General features: G+C 42.8%; 1 protein-coding gene and 1 long non-coding RNA gene across 6 annotated transcripts in view; one reads left to right on the top strand and one right to left on the bottom strand.

Annotated features, from left to right (window-relative positions):
- Positions 1-9505, top strand: part of GSG1L (GSG1 like) — an 84300-nt gene extending 74795 nt beyond the window's left edge. For both annotated transcript variants that reach the window (XM_090151858.1, XM_090151859.1), the window contains 2 exons: positions 6846-7448; positions 8255-9505. In XM_090151858.1, coding sequence (XP_090007984.1) covers positions 6846-7448; positions 8255-8681 — 1030 coding nt within the window. In that variant the 3' untranslated portion in view covers positions 8682-9505. The remainder of the gene's footprint in view (positions 1-6845; positions 7449-8254) is intronic.
- Positions 5064-18477, bottom strand: LOC149915733 (uncharacterized). 4 transcript variants are annotated; one of them, XR_016471799.1, is made up of 10 exons: positions 17465-17522; positions 17283-17355; positions 15476-15567; positions 15080-15333; positions 11676-11787; positions 11424-11585; positions 10924-10974; positions 10529-10613; positions 10276-10361; positions 5064-5142 (listed from the first exon to the last, which is right to left on the bottom strand). It is a non-coding gene; the product is annotated as an uncharacterized LOC149915733 (long non-coding RNA). The 4 variants fall into 4 exon arrangements; XR_016471800.1 differs by lacking the exons at positions 11424-11585; positions 17465-17522 and adding an exon at positions 18461-18477; XR_016471798.1 differs by lacking the exon at positions 11424-11585.
- Between the last annotated feature and the right edge of the window lie 75 nt (positions 18478-18552).

Below are 18552 nucleotides of genomic sequence, written 5' to 3'. Positions count from 1 at the left end.
AATTGACGAGCCATATTTCTTAAGAAAATTCTCTACCTACCAAGCTACCAACTAGTGCTCAAATGTGCTCATTTCATTAAGGAGATTGTCCAAAGGTGGGTTGGTTTTGCTTTCGGTTTTGATTTTTATAAACAACAACTAACAACCCTTGATCTCATGAGGTGTTCCAAAGAATAGAACCAACTGGTTCTACGCCCAGCCCTGCCCTGGTGCTTCCCTTACAGTACACACAGCTACCTCAGCAGGTGTACCGACTGCTTATAAAAGCAAAATGTATATGAGAAGGCAGGTACCTCATCATCTGGTGTGCTTCACTCAATGTGATCGTGCCAGTGTCCTGAACTACAGCCAATTACTACTGAGAGCAAACATGAAAAATTACATTTACTGCTGCTACTATTGCTTAATACTTCAAAGGCAACATAATACAAAATGTTTAAAAAAAAAAAAAAACTATTAGCTAACCAGACAATGCTTTGCTCTTATGTGTAAAGATCATCACAGCATTTCAGTTAAAGGAGACACAGAATAGAGCAAAACCCAGACAGAAAAGTTGATGTGAAATCCAGGCAGAAATTCTCTTCTTTTTTTTGCCCATCATCACACCCTCGTAATATAGGAGTAGATACAAATCCAACATCATTCCCAAGCCACTACAAGTTCCCTTTCTTTCCTCCTACTACCTGACCCTCAAGTATTTCCGCAGAATATCCCAGTTCCCTGTTTCTGAATGACACTTCAAGATAAACTTCAGACTCACTCCTTCCTTTGATTGGCAGGAGTACTTTTTTTTTTTTTCTTCTCCAAAGTGCATCTTTCTGGTTACTAATGAGCTGCAGATATCCAATCGAGCTCATTATATTATCTGCATAAGAGGTACCATGCAGCACTGCAGCAAATGCATCAGTGATGAGGCTTGCAACCCCCTCGAGATAGGCAAGCATCATAATTTCCATTGATAGACAGGCAGCAATGAGATGACATCTCCAGTGTCACAAACAGGAGATACCCCAGCATCACACTTACCTTTCTAGACACTCTTCTTTAGCCTTGGTAAGTGGACCATCATGGAATTTGAGTTTCTGAACTGCAGTCTGGGACGAGTTCTGTGCTTGAAGAAAATGTACCTTTGTATGTACTTTGTGAACAAGGAAGCACTAAATCCAAAGGTAGACGGTCAGGCCACAAAATACAAAGAGAAAACAGGAGAATGAGTATTTATTGCTAACTTTACTTACTAATATTTGACAAAAGACAAATGCATCAGAATCAGTACAGTGTCAGGGTACTCCAAGGACAGGCCTGTTGCTTTGGTGAGAAGGCAGCATTGCAAAGGACTCACGGCCAGCAAAGAATATTAATGTCAGAAGTACAACACAAGAAATGCCTTGCTAAAGCCACACTAGCCACAGAAGCCTGCCTATATTTAGGAAGAGGACATCTCACTTTGGCCAAGTCTTCTGCACAGGACAACCTGCATTGCACTAGCAGAGGAAATGTCAGCAACATCTGATATTCCAACTCTTGACACAAAGGTTGTCCTGTCCCAGTACAGAAAGGTAGAACCAGGAGTTACTTCCTGCTGTTCCCTTCACCTAGCATTCCCTGGAGGACTTGCCAGCTGGCCTCACTCAGAAATGCTCCAAGGCTGTTCTTATTTGGACCAAACTGCATATTAAGGACATTCACACATCCTCAGATCCCATTCTTTCTCCTGTCCTTCCATGATGACAAAATAAAACATCTGGTCCTTCTTGAGAGATAAGGGCTTTTTACTGAGGGCCACTCTAGAGCAAAACACGAGAGCATACACATAAAAGATTGAAAGGACAAGGCTGAGCAGTCGCAGAAGACAAACAGCTGCTGGACAGGAGACTTCAGAAGAGAAATATTAAGGGCTGAGAGCAGCCCACGAGCAGAGCAGTAGCACAAAGGGCTTCTGGCTGCAGCAAGAGCTCAGGCTGCCCTGCCGGTGGGGCTGGAAGTTTGGGCAAGTGGCCATCAGCTATTCATCTCTCAGCAGCTCAGAGAAGCCTTGATCAGGGTAGTGCAACAGCCAGTCTTGAAAACTACACATTAAACCATGTAACGTCCAGCACTACACTGTAAGATTCCCTTAAAAGGGTTTAAGAGATCCAGAGATGTGCTAAGAACAATGCTAGGGAGTTGATCTGTAAACTGGTATCCTCTGTTCTTCTACTTCTTCTGCAAACATTCAGCACTGGCACTTACTCATCTAAGTATCCCCAGTCATATCTTGCTCATAACAGACTTACTCTTTCTACTGCAAATGCCTTTACACTCTTTTTGCCTATTTGTTGTTCATTTTGACCTTCCAAGCCTCAACTTCCCCTGTCAGATGCACAGTCACTATCAAAAAAGATAATTTCACATCAGAATATTTTGTTGTCGTCCTGCAGTTGTCACCAAAAAAGGCTCAGTTATTGCACTCCAGGCATCACCTATACCTGATTTCTGACATCTCTATGTTTGCTCCACTTTCACTCTCTCCTTCGGCCTCCCCACAAAGCACTGGGCATTAAAACAACAAGCCTGCTGCTTGGGGTCTGCAGGGAAGGCAGGCGAGGTACAGAGAGCAAGAAGAGGCAGGAGAAATGTCACAGAGGACAAGGAGGGTCTGTATGCTGGCAGAGCTGGGGAGGAGTCAAGTAGCTCAGAAAAGCCACGAGCTTTGCAGGAGGGAGAATATTTTCCATTTTGCTGCTCACTGTTTGTGATTGAAAGCCTTGGTTGTTATTTGAGGTAGATTAACCCAGGGCCCAGAACAGCACCTTTTCTGGTAGAAAACTGAAAGCCTGTTCAAAATCAAATTGGCATTAAAAAAAGAAAATACAATCTAGTCACTGTTTTGGCAGCGTGGGTGTTTTTAGAGGGACACCTGACTGATAGAAGGCCTTAAAAAAAAAAAAAAAGCAGTTTGTTCTCCTACCACCACCCTGCAGCCACATCCCCAGGGTCCAACCCACAGCTCTTCCACCATCCTCCCACCCCTGTCTACAGTAAGCTTTGCACAAACCAGCTTCACCATACAGCAAATAGTCTTTTTTTTCCAATTAAATAAGGCCACCACAACTCTAAATTGAAAATATGGTGGAAACGATTCACAAAAATCTGTTGCTTTTTCTTAGTTGCGAGAGCCACAGGAGGGAGATAGTGCTGGGGTTGCAGGAAACTTCAGTACATCTCCAAATTCAGTGCTGCAAAAAAGTACATTGCACAAGCTCAGCTGGAGAGGGCAAGGCACAGACGGCAGGCAAGGTCACTCTAACAACAGGGAACATGCTTGATATGCTGAGCAGCACAGGGCTGGGAGAAGGCAGACAACAAGGGCTTGATGCGTTTGAAATGTTGCTCAAAGTTGAGTCAAGGATTATCCTTGTGGAGGCACATGACAGCTGCAATCACCCTCCTATTTCATGTCAGCATTGATTTCAGCTCTGAGTCCTGCAATTGTTCCTGTAATTTATTCAGTTCATAGTGATTCACTACATGAAAAAAATCCCCTCTGATAAAGCACTATGGTTATAGAGCTATGATTTGGGCTTGCTGTGCTGAAAGCAAAGGGAATTTCACTCCTGTCTACAGACAAACCCGTGTCCACCAGGAAGCTCCCAAGTTAGAGGTCTCAGTTCTGTCCTCATCTGCCTCCACCAAAATTCAGACTGACATTTTGCTATAACAAACTTCAGATTTCTTCCCAGGCCATGATTCTGTTTCCATGATCAGCACGATGGTAAATGCAAATTCAGTTCCATGTTTAGTGCTGGGGCCAGGGGAAATTGAAGGATGTCAAAGTGAAACTGGGGGATAGTTTGTAATACCTGCTCTTTCCTGCATTGCTCCAGTGAAAGGAGCTAGTTTCTTGTAGAAAAATCCATGAAATTAGTTACAAAACTTGCTTTCTATCACTCTAGTGTCCTTCCATAAACATGCCATCTCCTACAGCTAATGCAGGACTTAAGAAAAAAAAAAAAAGAAACAAAGCAAAAGAAAAAACAGTGATAAAATCAGAGAATATCCAAAGTTGGAAGGGATGCATAAGGTCCAATCAGCCCTGCCTAATACTGCTAAAAATGAGATGAAGTATTTCAGACCATATAGGCACCCAAACAGCATTTCAACTACAGTGCATATTGTATTTCTCATAACGTGTAGGCAAAGGTTCATTTCACATTCAGACAGTTTTACACCATATTTGAGGACAAATACACAACAAAGAAAGCTGCAGCACGTATGTCAGTTGGCTTAAAACGTTTGCTATTTTCAGAATAAGTTTCTTTCACTTTTCCACAGCAAAACGTATTTTCTGATCATGGGGTTTTGCAGTGAAGAAAGTAAAGTGTCAGTGACCTGAATCAAAGCCATGAGTCAACACATTTGAAAAACCTGTCCTGGAGTTTATTCCGTAAAATGACTGGAATTATCCTTTGAACTCACAGCATTGTCAGAGTTGCTGTGTATCATAACACGTTTCAGCTGAGATACCTTTCCAGCTGAATAAGGCATGAAAGTATTAACTCCAAAGTTAGGAGATCTTAAGAGACGTCTTCCTCAGCCCTCTCAGAAAACGAGCAGTGGAGCAGTATAGAAAAATGTAGGGTTCTTCAAAAGCACCTGATAAGGTTTCTAAGACATTTCAGATCCTCAGATAGTTGTTAAAGGATGGAGCTATTCAGAACACCCAAACACTGAAGGCCAAAATTAATATATTCTCTTTAACGCTGCCCTTAAGAGAATTTGTTCAAGCAAGTCCAACTGCTAAAAATGCTTTAACTTTGATAGCAAATAAACCCCAACTTTAGAATTGGTAAAAGGTGGTCACTTTTAGGAATTATCTATCACAGCACTTGTAAAACGTGTTTACACATGAGTAAGGAACCTAGAGGGACACCCTGGGCTGTCTCAAAAAAGATCCACGACAAGTAGAAAGGAGGAACTAAGCGTTGGAACCCACCTGTGAAGTTGGGAAGTCTTCCTTTCAAGTTTGATTTTGGAGAAGACAGTTTTGAAGCTGTTGGAAGGGTCTGCCTGTTTATGATGGTGTTTATGATGGTACATCAACCACAAGAACAGGAAAAGCTGTTCTTTTCTGGTTTCTCCATTTTACCTAAGTCGTAATTCCTTTGAGAAAAGGAATGATGTCGTTGATGGTGTCTAAGTAATGGCAAGACCCCAGGACTGATTTCAGCCCCAGGCCCTTGGCTGAGCTTCTCTAGTAAGGATTCCAGCCCTTTTATGCTATATACAGCTTGTGGGCAGGAGCTAGCCCCAGAAAAAATGCTCCATTAGCCAACCACATAACATTTTATATAAGGAAAGGGGTCGAAGGGTATACATCAAGGGGTAGGACAGTGGTGGGTGGGGGACAGAGAGCCTGCAAAAGCATCCATGTTCCCCCAGATTCACATTTCTTCCAGCTACATCAAGGCTTATTTTTTTTCCTGACATCTGTGGCCCATTCAGAGCTTTGCCAGTTCACCTCCAGCACCCTGTTCTGAACATGCCACGTTCTCCATTGACATCTGAATGGCCACTCACGTGCAGCAGGAGTTCCCACCACTCTCTCCTCTGCTGTGCTGGATGAGGGCTGGCCCTAGCAGGAGGGATCCTGCTGTACCACCCAGCTGCTGCCATTTTGTGTCTTCAGCATCTTTAATTACCCCACTGAGAACATCTTTCCAACCCCTGTTCAGCCAGTTTTTGAAAGCAAAGCCTTCTGCAGAAGGATGCTCCTCCTGATATGAGCAGTCCATTTTTCCCCCATGCCTTTTATACAAGTCATATTATTCTGCCTTTTGGGGGCTCTGTTTTTATTTAGTTGCTCTATTACCCTCTGCTGTTCCAGTTATAAAAAAAAAAATCTAAATTTGATTTAAAATTGTTATTATGCTGTGATCTAGCAAACGTCTTAATTGTTTCAGTAGCCCTAGTGAAGCCAGTAGGTGTGAGGTGTGCTCTTTAGGGTCTTAAAAAGTTAGGGTTCAGTTGCATCCAACGCTGAGAAACGTGTAGGCAGAAGTGAGCGCATAGTTCAGACCACTGGTCCTAGTGGAAAAAAAAAGACTTCTTCACAGCAGCCAGGAGAGAAGCACAGGAAACAATATTCAGGAGAAGAGATCTGGCATCCCATGCCATTGGCATTTCGAGCACCTGAAAGCCTGACATACAGTGTACAGTTCAGGGTGGAAAGACAAGTTCTTAGCACTCCGAGCTCTGTAAGTGTCCTATAATGTCACTACAGGAACAATGATGTCACTCTGTGCAGTTCTTCTATTTTTATCTTCTCTGTTTATTCATCCTGTAATTCACTGGGCAACCATGCAGAGCTACCAGGAGGGTAAAGCGCACGGGACCAAGGTGAAGGCTTCTCTTCACTCTTCGTAGGGATGATGAAGGGCAGGCAATGTGGCAGGCTGCAAGCCAGGCTTCATCCCCTTGCATTCTTACTGGAAATTGACACAATCAACATCCCAGCAACTTTCTGCTTTCCTTGTCCTTTCCCAAATACCAAATGCTTGCTTCTCACAGAGCTGTACGACTTTGAAAAGGAGGACACTGATGTGCCAGCGATTACTCTGATGATAGCTGACGATAGCTTAGCTGGCACCCAGGAGGAACTGGTCCTCAATTTATGTGCCTTATTCTTAAATGTTCTCAAAACTCTTGGTTATCAGAAACAAAGGGTTTTATACTGAGAAGCAAATCAGGCTATGGGAAAACGTGGTTATGAGAAATAGACCTAGGATTGTCTCAGAATAGAACTGAAATTGCTCTAAGCGATTAGCCCTGTCCAGATGAAAAAGTGTGTTTTTGTCTTTCCTCAGGGCTTCACAACACCCAGCTCTAAATGTCACTAGCACACAGAAGAACAGGAGTGACCATAATGCTCAGAAAATACCCCCATTTGCTACGTCAAGCTCTTCTAGCAACATATCAAGCAGCTCTTCACTTTCATCAGAACCAACCTGCCAGGTCTCCATGGTTCAGGATCAAGCCCAGCTGGACATTGTTTCCATCTCTAGGTTGGCCCCAGGAGAATCACCAAGCCCTCAACCATTTGAGCAAAGAAATAAAAGCTTAGCAATATCATGTTCCAGCCAACTCGGTACAAGGACTCCTCCAGCATCTTGCCCAGCCAGCCCCAGGCTCAGTCTAACACCCAGCTCAGCCAAGCCTCAGCAATACTCGGACTCCTCTCCGGCCAGTCCAGGGACCAATGCTGCTTCCTTCTATGCCCTCTGTCCTCAAACAGCACACAGCTTGGAAGCTTCAGCATCAGATTACACATTGACCCCAACCAGGAAAAGCACAAGGCCTCCAACAACGACTCCTGAAGATAGTTCCCAATCTCCTGGCTCTTCTAAAACTGGATTAAGAACTATAGGAAAGGGGTTTCAATCACATCTGGAAGATCCTGATCACGAAAGGTACGTATCCAGACTACACATGTTTAAGTCCTCAAATGATTATCAAACAATTTACATAGTTTTTATATTTACATGTTTCCAGTGGTTTAGGGGTTTTTTTGCTATAATTACCCTATACTTCCACGATGTCCTGCAAAAAAAACATGTTTTCCATTCATTTATTTAGCTAGCTGGATGTGAATGAAGATCATGTTCAGGCTCAGCTCTTTGCACAGAGCAGTTTAAATGTGGCTTCATTTCCTTTCAATTGAGAAATCACCTCTCCCCCCACTCTTCTCAGCCACCTAGGAAGCAAAACTACCACAAACACAGTTCAGTGGCATCATTACAGTTGAGCCATAGAATCAGTAAGGTAGGAAAAGACTTCTCAGCTCACCATATCCAACCCCAGCCCACCCTACCATGCTCACTGACCACATCCCTCAGTGCCACATCCCAGCATTTCTGGAACACCTCCAGGGACGGTGACTCCCCCACCTCTCTGTGCAGCAGTGCCAGCACATCACTGCTGTTTCTTAGAAGAAACCGTCCCTAATATCCAACCTGAACCTCACCCTAATGCAATGTGAGACCAATTACCTCTCATTCTAAAGTGCATGATCAGGACCTCAACCCCTGCAGCAACATAGAAAATACACTGCTCTTGGGAAGTCTGAGAAATAGGGGCTGGAGATGGCATTCAGTGACACGGTAGGTGCCTCCCATCCCAAACCTCACGTTCCATACTCTGGCCCCATGCAAGTCAGACTCATTTCACCCCACTGAGCCTCTGAGTTCCACACTGTGTCCACCACTTCTCTTGGCAGGAGATTTGTAACCACAGAGGAATTCCAAGCCATGGAGAAAGAACTAGAAGATGTAAAAGACGAACTGAAATGCTTGAAGTGGAAAGTGAGACACATTGGTGAGACTGTGCAGCCCCTGGCAGAAGACAGCAAGCGCTACAACGGCTACACCCTGACGGAGCTCAAGGCAATGGTGCAGTCTGAGGAAGATCCTTACAAAGCTGCACACAAAATCCTGACTGCACTCTTCAGCGATGTGTACTTGCTGCAGCACTCGGTCACCGAACAGGCAAGCAATGCCAGATCTCTGCCCAGACCCAAAATAGACCCAGAGTTGTACACAGTGTATTGTGACATTCTGAAAAGCATATTCCCTGGAATTAGCAGCCAGACCTTGAGGGAACAGACACAACACATGCAGAAAAGCACCCAGAACGAAGCGCAATAACATCAGAGCCCACAAAACCTTCCGCAAAGCGAGAAGTCCCTTATGACTTTTGAGCAGTGGACTGTGGTGTGTACTGCTGGTTGAGTCTATCCCTTCTAGGAACAAATCATCCGTAACACCTTGGTGAGCTCTGAGCCCTTCACATCACCTGATGAGACAGGGTGGGAAGACATTCTGCATACTTACCACATTTTAGAGAAAAATGCCCCCTTAGTGTCTCTTTCTATCTTTCAATACATGGATGTTTCCTTGTTTCCAGAAACTACAAATGCTGCCAAAAGAATTGAAACAAGGCATCGTGTGCTCAAGCAAGGGCCTCCCCAACCCCAAACAAACCTACCAACCAACCAGCATCTGGGTAGTTTCTATTTTCTAGACTACACCATTCATTAAATGACATTACTTGTTAGAAAATCGTGCTTGTCCTTTTTTTTTTTTTCTTTTTTGTCTAAAAATACTTTGCGTATCAAAATCAATCACCAGTCACAATTTGAATACACAATGGTATGGAACATGAGCCACATAGCAAACCACCTTCCACCTGCAGCAGCATCCTGGGTTACATGGGAAGAAAACCAAGGCACAGCAACCTGGTCCCCACTGTACTTAATTGGTAAGCCAAGACATAGAAGCGAGCAGAAAGTCCCTATGTCAGCTCATGCATGATAGAAGAAACAATCCACCAGCAAAACAGGTGAAGCTAGGAGTCTGTGACCTCTACTTTCTCACCCTCTGACAACTGTGCTGACCAAATAGTTCACAACTCTGCTTTGCCTTCACATGGCAGTGATGCATCTCTGGTGCATGTCTTCCCCATTTGGTGCTGGTTGCTCATGCTATTTGCCATATAGCAATCCAGCACCTGTGACACAAGCCCAGGACCTTGTGCTTTACAGAGGACAGTACATGTTTGTGTGAGATCAGGGGCAGCAACACTTGGGAACAGTTCTGCTTTCATAATTCTCAACATGCATTATAACAACACTAACTCTCACTGCTGTGTATGAGCAACAAATTGTGTATTGAAAAAGCTGTTTCAGATCTGAATTGCACAGTCTTGACTGAAGGAAAAGGAGCACATATGCTCCATAAATCCTTGCTATAACAAACAAGGGAAACAAGGGTTGAGGCTTTCTACTTTCTTCTAATATTTCTGCATTCTTGCCAACCTTCCAGGCTGTGGCTTCACAGGATGCCCTAACAGCCCCATCTCACAACTAAACGTTGCACACATAACAAGAAGACTCTGGGCTCACTCACTGAGATTCACCCTTGCCATCACACTGCCTTTCATTCCTTCTTCCCAGCCTATACTCTTCCATTCAGAACCTCAAAAACCCTGTGAGCCTGCTCCCAACACTGACCCAGCTGATGAAAGTGGGAGGAATATGTGGCTGAGGGGAAGCCCCAACCATTCCCAGCTCATTTTTCTGCATTTTGTCCATCCTTTAAAATAAATCAAATGTAACTGGGCAGCATCTACCTCCTCTGCCCTCCTTTAGATGTGGCTTTAATTTTCTGCTTTGCTGTATTTGCCCATGGGGACTCTACACATGCCCCAAGACCATAAACTAAGTCTGGAGTTGTTGCTTACCTGTAAACAAATCTTATTTCTACATGTCCTACTTCAACAATGTACCAACAGCACTGCTTGGGCCATGGAGCATCACCTCTCACATCCTATAGGGATGGGCAAAAAAAATTGGAAAGGGAAACTTGCAAGAACTTGTGGGTTGGGATAAAGCAGACCATGTCTGGAAGTTAGACTGGGTGAGCAGCCACAAGCTTTCCTTGTAAGATGTGCCTAAGTTTTGCTGGGGAGAGGCATGCTTGCTGGCTGTGCTTACCTGGCCTCTCTGGAGAAATAAGCACAGCTATCCTCCCACGTGAAATTTTCAGCATCTCCTTTATTTTCTCTCTGGCCACCTGCTCCTAACACAACAGAAGGGTGAGGGCCTACACCTGCAGAAAGTCCTCTTTGGAGGATAACAAAACTGAGTCAGCACAATAAAAATAAGATAGCAGTATCTTAAGTGCATGGGCCTGAAAGCAGTTGTCAGCTTTCACTCCTAACATCCTACTCTGGCCTGAAGAGTGCCCTAATACAGGCCTTAAGAATTTAGGTCTCGCTGCCTTGTACTCAGACAGAAAAGCAATAGGATTGTATAATTACTCCGAGAGTTAAAAAATAATCATCCATTGTTCTTTTTGGACAACTCATCCTGATCTGCACTGTGCCTACCTTGGTCCTTAGTTTGAATAAGCCTTCTCTCCAAAATTTTGTCACCTCCGCCTGCATAGAGATAGACAGAAAAGGCAATCAGATACATAGGGAGAAACCAGTCTGTAAACCCATGTTGTGCTTTATCCTCTTCTCCATCAAACTATAGAGCATCATTTTTTTCATTTAGTACATACTTTCAAGTCTGAAGAGCCAATACTGAGCCGAATTATTTTTCTTCCCTTTCTTAACTCTAGACATTTCATTTCCTATTCTCCAGCCATATCCAGACTCAGGGATTCATTAGTATTACCCTTATCCAAGCAGCACACACTGTTATGCATTCATCCCTGTGTGCAACCTGAGGACCTGAGAGTACTGCACACACAGCTTAGACCAGAAATCTGCCTTCCCTAGAAGCCTGGTCAGAACCACGAGGACATGAATACTGTTCTCAGCCTTAGGCAATCTTTTATTTGCACTGATTGATTGAGTTAATTAAGCAATCTATTAATATTCACCATGCTATAGCTCAGTAGAATTCAGTTGGCAGAACAGATCCTACAGCAGATAAGTTATGCTACGCAGAAGTTCCTGACCCATGCTGCTTATAGAATCAGAGAATAATTTAGGCCTCTGGTTGACTGGAGGTCAGCAGGTCCGATGCTCTATCAGACAGTATTCTATAAAAGAAACTAAGTTATAAAAGACGTGCTGCAAAAAGTAAGCCATTGCAATACAGTAAACTTCATTTAAGCAATAATACAACCAACCTGTACTCGAGCCACTGGTAGATCAGATCTGCAATACGAAATCCCAAGGAGTTTTATTCTTCCAGAAGCACTGCACTGAGAGATCACCAAGGTGTAGAAACCTCATTTACATCTGCATCAGTGAATAAAGAAGATAAATGGCAAAGTTCATGCGGCACTGTTTTGGAGGGCCGCTTACCATGGTTAGATCATGCACTGCCCATTCACTTTTTAGACTTCTCATGAATATTTCTAATGCATAATTACAGTCAAATTCAGTCATTAAATCATACATTTTATGACCTCATGCTTACCCCTTTGTTCTGTTAATAATAATACTCCTGCATAATGTGAATGCTTTCTGCGAAGTCCAACAGCCCTTCTGGTTTGTGCCTTAAAATATAGCAGAACTAGTTCTAGGGAATGTCAGCTTCTTTAATATTCATTATCAGCATCATCTTTCCTGAAATATGAGTCACAGTTCTCGGGCAGTACCATTCATTACCATTAATCCCTCCTCCATTCTGCTCTCCTTATGTGATCTCTATGCATTTACATACCTACCTCCCTTTGCACAATCCAGTACAACCTGACTTTAGTAACTTTCACATTAAGCCTACAATCTCCACATCCCAAGGTGAAACCAGCCCTGGAGATCTCTTTCCATTTTTTGTGTTCATGCATCCCTATAGGGGGTTATTTTTCACCACGAGATGAATCCCACCCCTATTGGGGTCTGACAGACAGTAGAAGGGCTATGGAGGGAAACAAGATCCAGAAATCCGGAAAGACCTCAGACACAAGGACAGAATATACACTGCCATACCCAAGTATCCCACTGAGAAACACAGAAGATCTTGATTTCTTGCAGATTTATTGTGAAGAATACATTTTTTTCCAGCGTCCCAAAGAGAGTGATTAAAATACATATCAATGTCTTGCTGGGTCAGTGGGTTTTGATCAGATTCCCATTTTTGTATTAATATTCAGATACATTACCATCCCAGAGAGATGAATAATAGAAGCTATTTCATTTCTCTGACAATATTAAACATAATGAATAGGCTTACAACCATCCCGCATCCTTCTCCATGAATTCTGACCACAGATAGATCTCCCGTTGGTAATGGAAATGTCACTTTGATTCATCTGTTCGCCAGCCAATCCTTACCAAATAATTTCCAGTATATAGCAAGTGATCCAAAAATGCTATTTTGGAAACAAGCCAGAAGTGACATTCATTGTAGATTAGATTTTACCACTGTTTAGGCTTAAAACATTTCAGAGAGCTTTGCTGCTTACTTTCTTTTTAGCAGCGACTCCAGTAGAGCACAAGAGAGATCATAAGACTTCTGCTAATTTGCAAATCTAAAATTATCATTGGAAGACCGAATTTATTATTGTACAGCTAGATGATGACAGAAGAGATGACCTTTCTGCAGTGCCAGATGTCTTATCCATGCTGACCAAGGCCTTTAATCAGTGGGAGAAAGTATAAATTACCATGTGTCACGGAAAAAAAAAAGCACACTATTCATAGCCAAGTATTAAAGCAGGCTGCCCAGAGAGGCTGTGTCTCCATTCCTAGAAGCTTTTAGGGCTGAATGGGATGCAGCCCCCTGTGACCCATCCGATCTCCCAGCTGTCCCAGCTTTGAGCAGTAGATTGGACTGCAGACATTCGAAGGTCCCCCCCAGCCCCAATAACTCTGATTTTGTGACACTGTCACATCTGACTTCAGCTTTGCATTGCTTTTCTAAAAGGCTGGGTTCTGTGCCCATGTGTCAAGACAATGTGTAGGTTTTTAGGAATATAAGTGTTGAATGAATTCACATATTTGGAATATTTTTGTGTGTGTGCAAATGCCTTAAATCCTCAAAAAAAAAATCTCAAAAATACTTTGGTAACAAAACCAGATGAAAGGACTTACATTCTACATGACCCGTATCAGCTGGATTAAAACTTAATACACAGTAAATTTAATGATGTATATGTATTTGTGACTCCCACAGAGATGAGATTCTGCCTACACTACTTACACAGAGAGCTCTGCACCAACAAACAGCAAACGTCAGTATGACTGCATACAGAAAAAGACTGTAATAGTCTAAGATGCAGGATGGAAACAGGGGCCTATAGCTTGGAACTGGACTGGTTCTGAGAAAGCCTGAATAAGGGGACAGCTGGCTAAATGGTCCTGCAGATCGTTGTCTTGTTTCAGCCTTCAATGCATAAATGGGAAACTCAGCTAGGAGAACAGTTCCACCTCTCACTACATGGCAGTAGGGCCCACAGCAGATCACGTTCAGTTTTAAAGTCAACAGATCAAAACAGAAGATTCAAAAAGAGGCATGCAAATCACTGAAGCACTGCAAGAGCACACTACAGCTCAGTCTGTGCTCCATGCTGTGACCTGATCCCTGTACACTGGTCAAAACTGGAGCAGCATCAAAGGATCAGCTTTTCTAGGAGCTCTGCTGCTTTAAGAGTGCAAAGCACAGCTCTGTGTTCCTTCACCAAGAACTTTCCTCTGGATCACACATGGCAACTCCTACACGGCACCCTGATGGTAAGAACATGCTGCACCGGGTCAGACAGATTCCACCTTGCCCAGCATCACATCTCTAAGCCAGATGGTTAGAAGAAAACACAAGAATTAAGCAGCACATGTATTTTTAACTAAGGATCTTCCTACATTCAAACATTTTTAAACTCGGGAACTAAGACAGCATCTATTATGCGTTAATGATTCTGGTAGATTTTTGTTTGTTGGGTGTCCCCATGAAGCTGTTAACTTTTAGCAACAGTGAGCATCTGTTGGTAAAGGCATCCTCAGCCATCTGCTACATAAGGACCTAACTCTTCCATGTTCCAGACCTGATTCCTACTCTGCATTGAAGGAAAGAATGAACAACCCATCTCTCTGCCCATCCGTTTTCAGACTGCCACATTACCCTCCTTCCCACACAGTGTTGACAATCAACATCTTGAAAGCCCTGTAAGGTCCAGCCTGGCAAAGATAACTAACAGTAACGATTTCAAAAGAAGGGAACCAACTGCCTTTTGTAAGGTTTAAAATTGTGCAATTGCAGAAAGAAGCCCAAAACATTAGTGATGAATAGGAGCACAGAGCCATGAATAACAGGCACTATACTTGCTAATCCACACATGTAAGCAAGAAGGGATGGCAGTCGTTGGTGTCTGATCTCAGCTCAGCATGCTGGCTGACTCCTGCCAACCCTCTGTAAAACTGTACCGGTGCTGCCTCAGCCCCTGTCCTCTTTGAACACTCTTCTTCCTCAAGATGAAAGTTCTTCCCTCAGAAACAGACAACAGTGTCTGTCCTGGCTACCCCTGACACTGCTATCAAGCAGAGAAATCTTAGTGAAAAATATGAAAGGGCTCAACTGCTCTCAGTTTGTTACCTTTACAGCAGGGACCATCTCTTCTCCCAAACATAACGCTCCTCTTGGATGAAGAGTCACATCCAGGACGTCACAGCCAGGACATCTTCTGTTTTCCCCTATTCTTATGCTCACCACTCATGATTTCTTTATGACCTTCTCTACAACTTGGAGATCTGTTCAGCCTCTAACACGCAGTAGGGTTTGTGCTCTCAGCTGGCAGAAGCTGAGCCACAGCCTCTTCCCTCTCCTTACACAGTGGCTAGATATAGAACCTGAAATAAAGCATTTCTGTTTAGCACTGCACATACTGCCTCTTCCAGGGCCGGAATTCTTACAGGAATTGGCTTCTTAGATGAGAAGACCAATACTTGGCTATTTCTTATTTCTGAGTTTCTTAAGCATTCTGACACTCACCTCCTGTACACGCTTAATGCATCATGTAGAACTTCCAAAAAAATACTGGGAAATGCCTTTTCCAATTAGAACTAGGTGAGCTGAGGGATACTCTGAAACAACAGTTCATGTATGAGCAAGAGGAAAAAGCAGAAAAAGAATTGTGCCTGTGTCTCTCCCAGAATCTCTGTTCTCTTGGAAAAACTACACAAAATCTACATATGCTAATATTTTTATAAGTCCAATGAAGTAAGAAACAGCCAAACTGATTTTAGCCACACCAAACACACCTTGAGGGAGTCAGAACCTAAAGGCAAGACTTCAGTGAACAATTTGGACTTTCCAGGAAAAAATAACCACCAGCATACCTGGAGAAAGCTGCTAGCAGATCATTAGGTCATTTTTCTCCTAATCAGAGTCAGAGCAGTGAGCTCTAAGTGCAGAACCAAGCACTGCTGGAAGCAGTAGTCCTCCTGTGCTGCTGGTCATTGGGATAGTCAGTCCACTCCTTCAACTGGGAGGTATGAAACAGATCACTAGAGCCCCATCAAGTACAATGCTTGTAGCCTTTTTTCCTCTCTTTTCCAGTAATTTCTAGGTCAGTAAGAAGGAAGTCTGCAAATGTTTCCTTTTATGCCTGGCTCTGAACACTGCAGCACTTCCCAGGGTCCTGAGCCAGGGTGAATGGAGCTGATGCTGTTAGACAGGGGTGGAAAATTGATCTCTTCCCAGCAAGATTTAGAGGCCAGTCAGACAGGAAATTACTCCAGATGGGCACTCTGTCCCCATCTCTCAGCTCTTCCTGCAGCTAGGAGATTCACTCTATAATTGCTTTTTTAGTCCACATTTTATCCTCAGCTGACAGAATTCCATTAGGGTGATACAAGCTGCGTGATAAAGGGATGTTTGTGTCTCACATGGGCTGTAAGTCATTTCTCAGCAAACAAGCAAACAGTCACAGAAATGGGTGAAGAGACCACTGAGCCAGGAGCCCTTCTTTTGATCTGAATACAAAGACCACAGCATTCAAAAGGAAGCAAACACTCCTGCAGGATTTCCATTCCCCACTGCTTCCCTCTCTTCTCTTTGGAAGAGACACATCAGCGTCTGCCCAAACCGGTGCTGGTTTTGAGACTCACTAACACACCAGGGCCTGGCAAAATTTCCACAGGATCAGGAAATCCTGCAGAAAACAGCACCAACTAAGCAGAATGTGGAGGTGTAATTTCACAATCAGCTTCTCATGGAGCTTCTCTGGTTTCATCCTCCAAAATAAGGATGACTCTCCTGACTCAGTAGTACTGGAGCTTCCATGTATCACATGTTGTCTTCTTACATGGTCTGCTTCACTGCTTGCTCCCCTGCTCACAGATGGGTGCTTCTCAGCAGCAGAAATTAAATTCTGCTGGATTACACCATAACAAGAAAGGCAGAAATTGAAAAACTGAAGTTGAAATCTGAAACCAAGGATGACTTGGAAGGCTTGCATTTCAGACTGATGGAAATACTTTTTTAAAGATCTCAAATTATGCAGCATTAAAACTTATTTCCCCACAGATTATTCCTTTATCTTCTGCCCTTGTGGGACAAACTCACCATTTTGATCTAAACCCTAGAAAGTAAGCAAGCAGGTAAAAAGTCAGCAATTATGCCTCAGAGGTTTGAGTGGCTGAAGTTTCATAATTCCTATTCAAGAATTCAATCAAAGTTTATGTTAACTGTCCTGTTTCCTTTGTCATGCTTTAAATAATTTGGAAAGATGTGTTACTGCTGCTTGAAAAATTACTTCTTCTGGAATTCTGACATTACTTGACACTAGCTAACGTACTTTGTGAGGATTTTCTTAATTGCATGCTTGCTCTTCTTTTCCCTCCTTCGATGCTTCTCTGACAAGAATGTACCTGTAACAAGTTAAAATAAGTGAAAAACGATCGTTATTTTTTCCCCAATTCACTCGGGAAATGATTTTAGTAGCTGAACTACATAGGACTGATTAGGACACAAACATACCTTTGTTACGTATCGCATCTCAACTCATCAGGAGGACAAATGCTGATATCTCCTACACTATAGAGATGAATGAAGTACTTTTTAAACGTTACATTACTTTCTACATATGGCTGCCCAGGATCAAGGACTTTGTCAGGCCTTGCCTTAGTGCCATATATCATCCCAGAGCAAACCCCCCTTTCAGCCAGACACACTGCAGAGGAGAACATTCCACAACTTCTTTTTTTTTTTTTTTTAAATATTTCAAAGAACTTCACTCTCTTACGTACTGTAGCAATTATGGGGAAGGAAGCACCAGTACAGGAAGATGTCCATGAGTTTAATAACTAGTACAAATGCCATTGTGGCCAACAGGCACTTACACACAGACAGCTATTTACAGAAAGCAAAGCTCTTAAGCAAGCTTTGTGAAAATGTCTTTTATTCATATGCTTTTTTTTTTTTTTTAGCATGAGCACTTATGTTAATAACAATAGCAATAATTAAATTCCATAACAAATTCTATTATAAACAAATAAGCATCTATTTTACATATAGAAGTGTTTTGCATTTAGTAAAAAATACATTTTGTTGCTCCATCAATAGATAAATCCAGGAAATGTATTGCTATCTTGGGTATTGACAGCTCAGCCAACAACAGCTAAGTATTTCGTAAACGAATACAAACACTACTGCAGCTCTTGACTTTACAGCAAGTAAAGCAGCACATTTTGAATCTGTATCAGGAGCTGCAATAGCATGTATCTTTGTTTCACACACAAAAGCATTTCAGAACTTTCAGCTCTATTTGAAAATATTAAGTTCTAAATGAGAAAGGAAGAATGTTCTATGAGATCTCGTAAGAGATTTACAGGTTGTCACCACTGACAAATATTCATTGAAAAGTACATTTGCATAGCTACAAATCCTGCAGCACAATTATTTGGTTAGAATTTCTGGTTAAACAGGCAGACATTCAGGATACTCAGTGTTTTAAAAATGCCACTCACTCCTTACCATCTGCTCATTAAAATGCCTTTACCACTTCTGAAAAGGGATGGTACATTGCTGGCAGCAGAGCTGGTTGGTGCAGCCCAGAGGGATGGCCT

This window comes from Phasianus colchicus, chromosome 16 (genome assembly GCF_987193195.1).
Source record: "Phasianus colchicus chromosome 16, bPhaCol1.hap1.1, whole genome shotgun sequence".
In the NCBI taxonomy this organism is placed as follows: domain Eukaryota; kingdom Metazoa; phylum Chordata; class Aves; order Galliformes; family Phasianidae; genus Phasianus; species Phasianus colchicus.
This window is presented reverse-complemented; position numbering and strand designations above follow the sequence as displayed.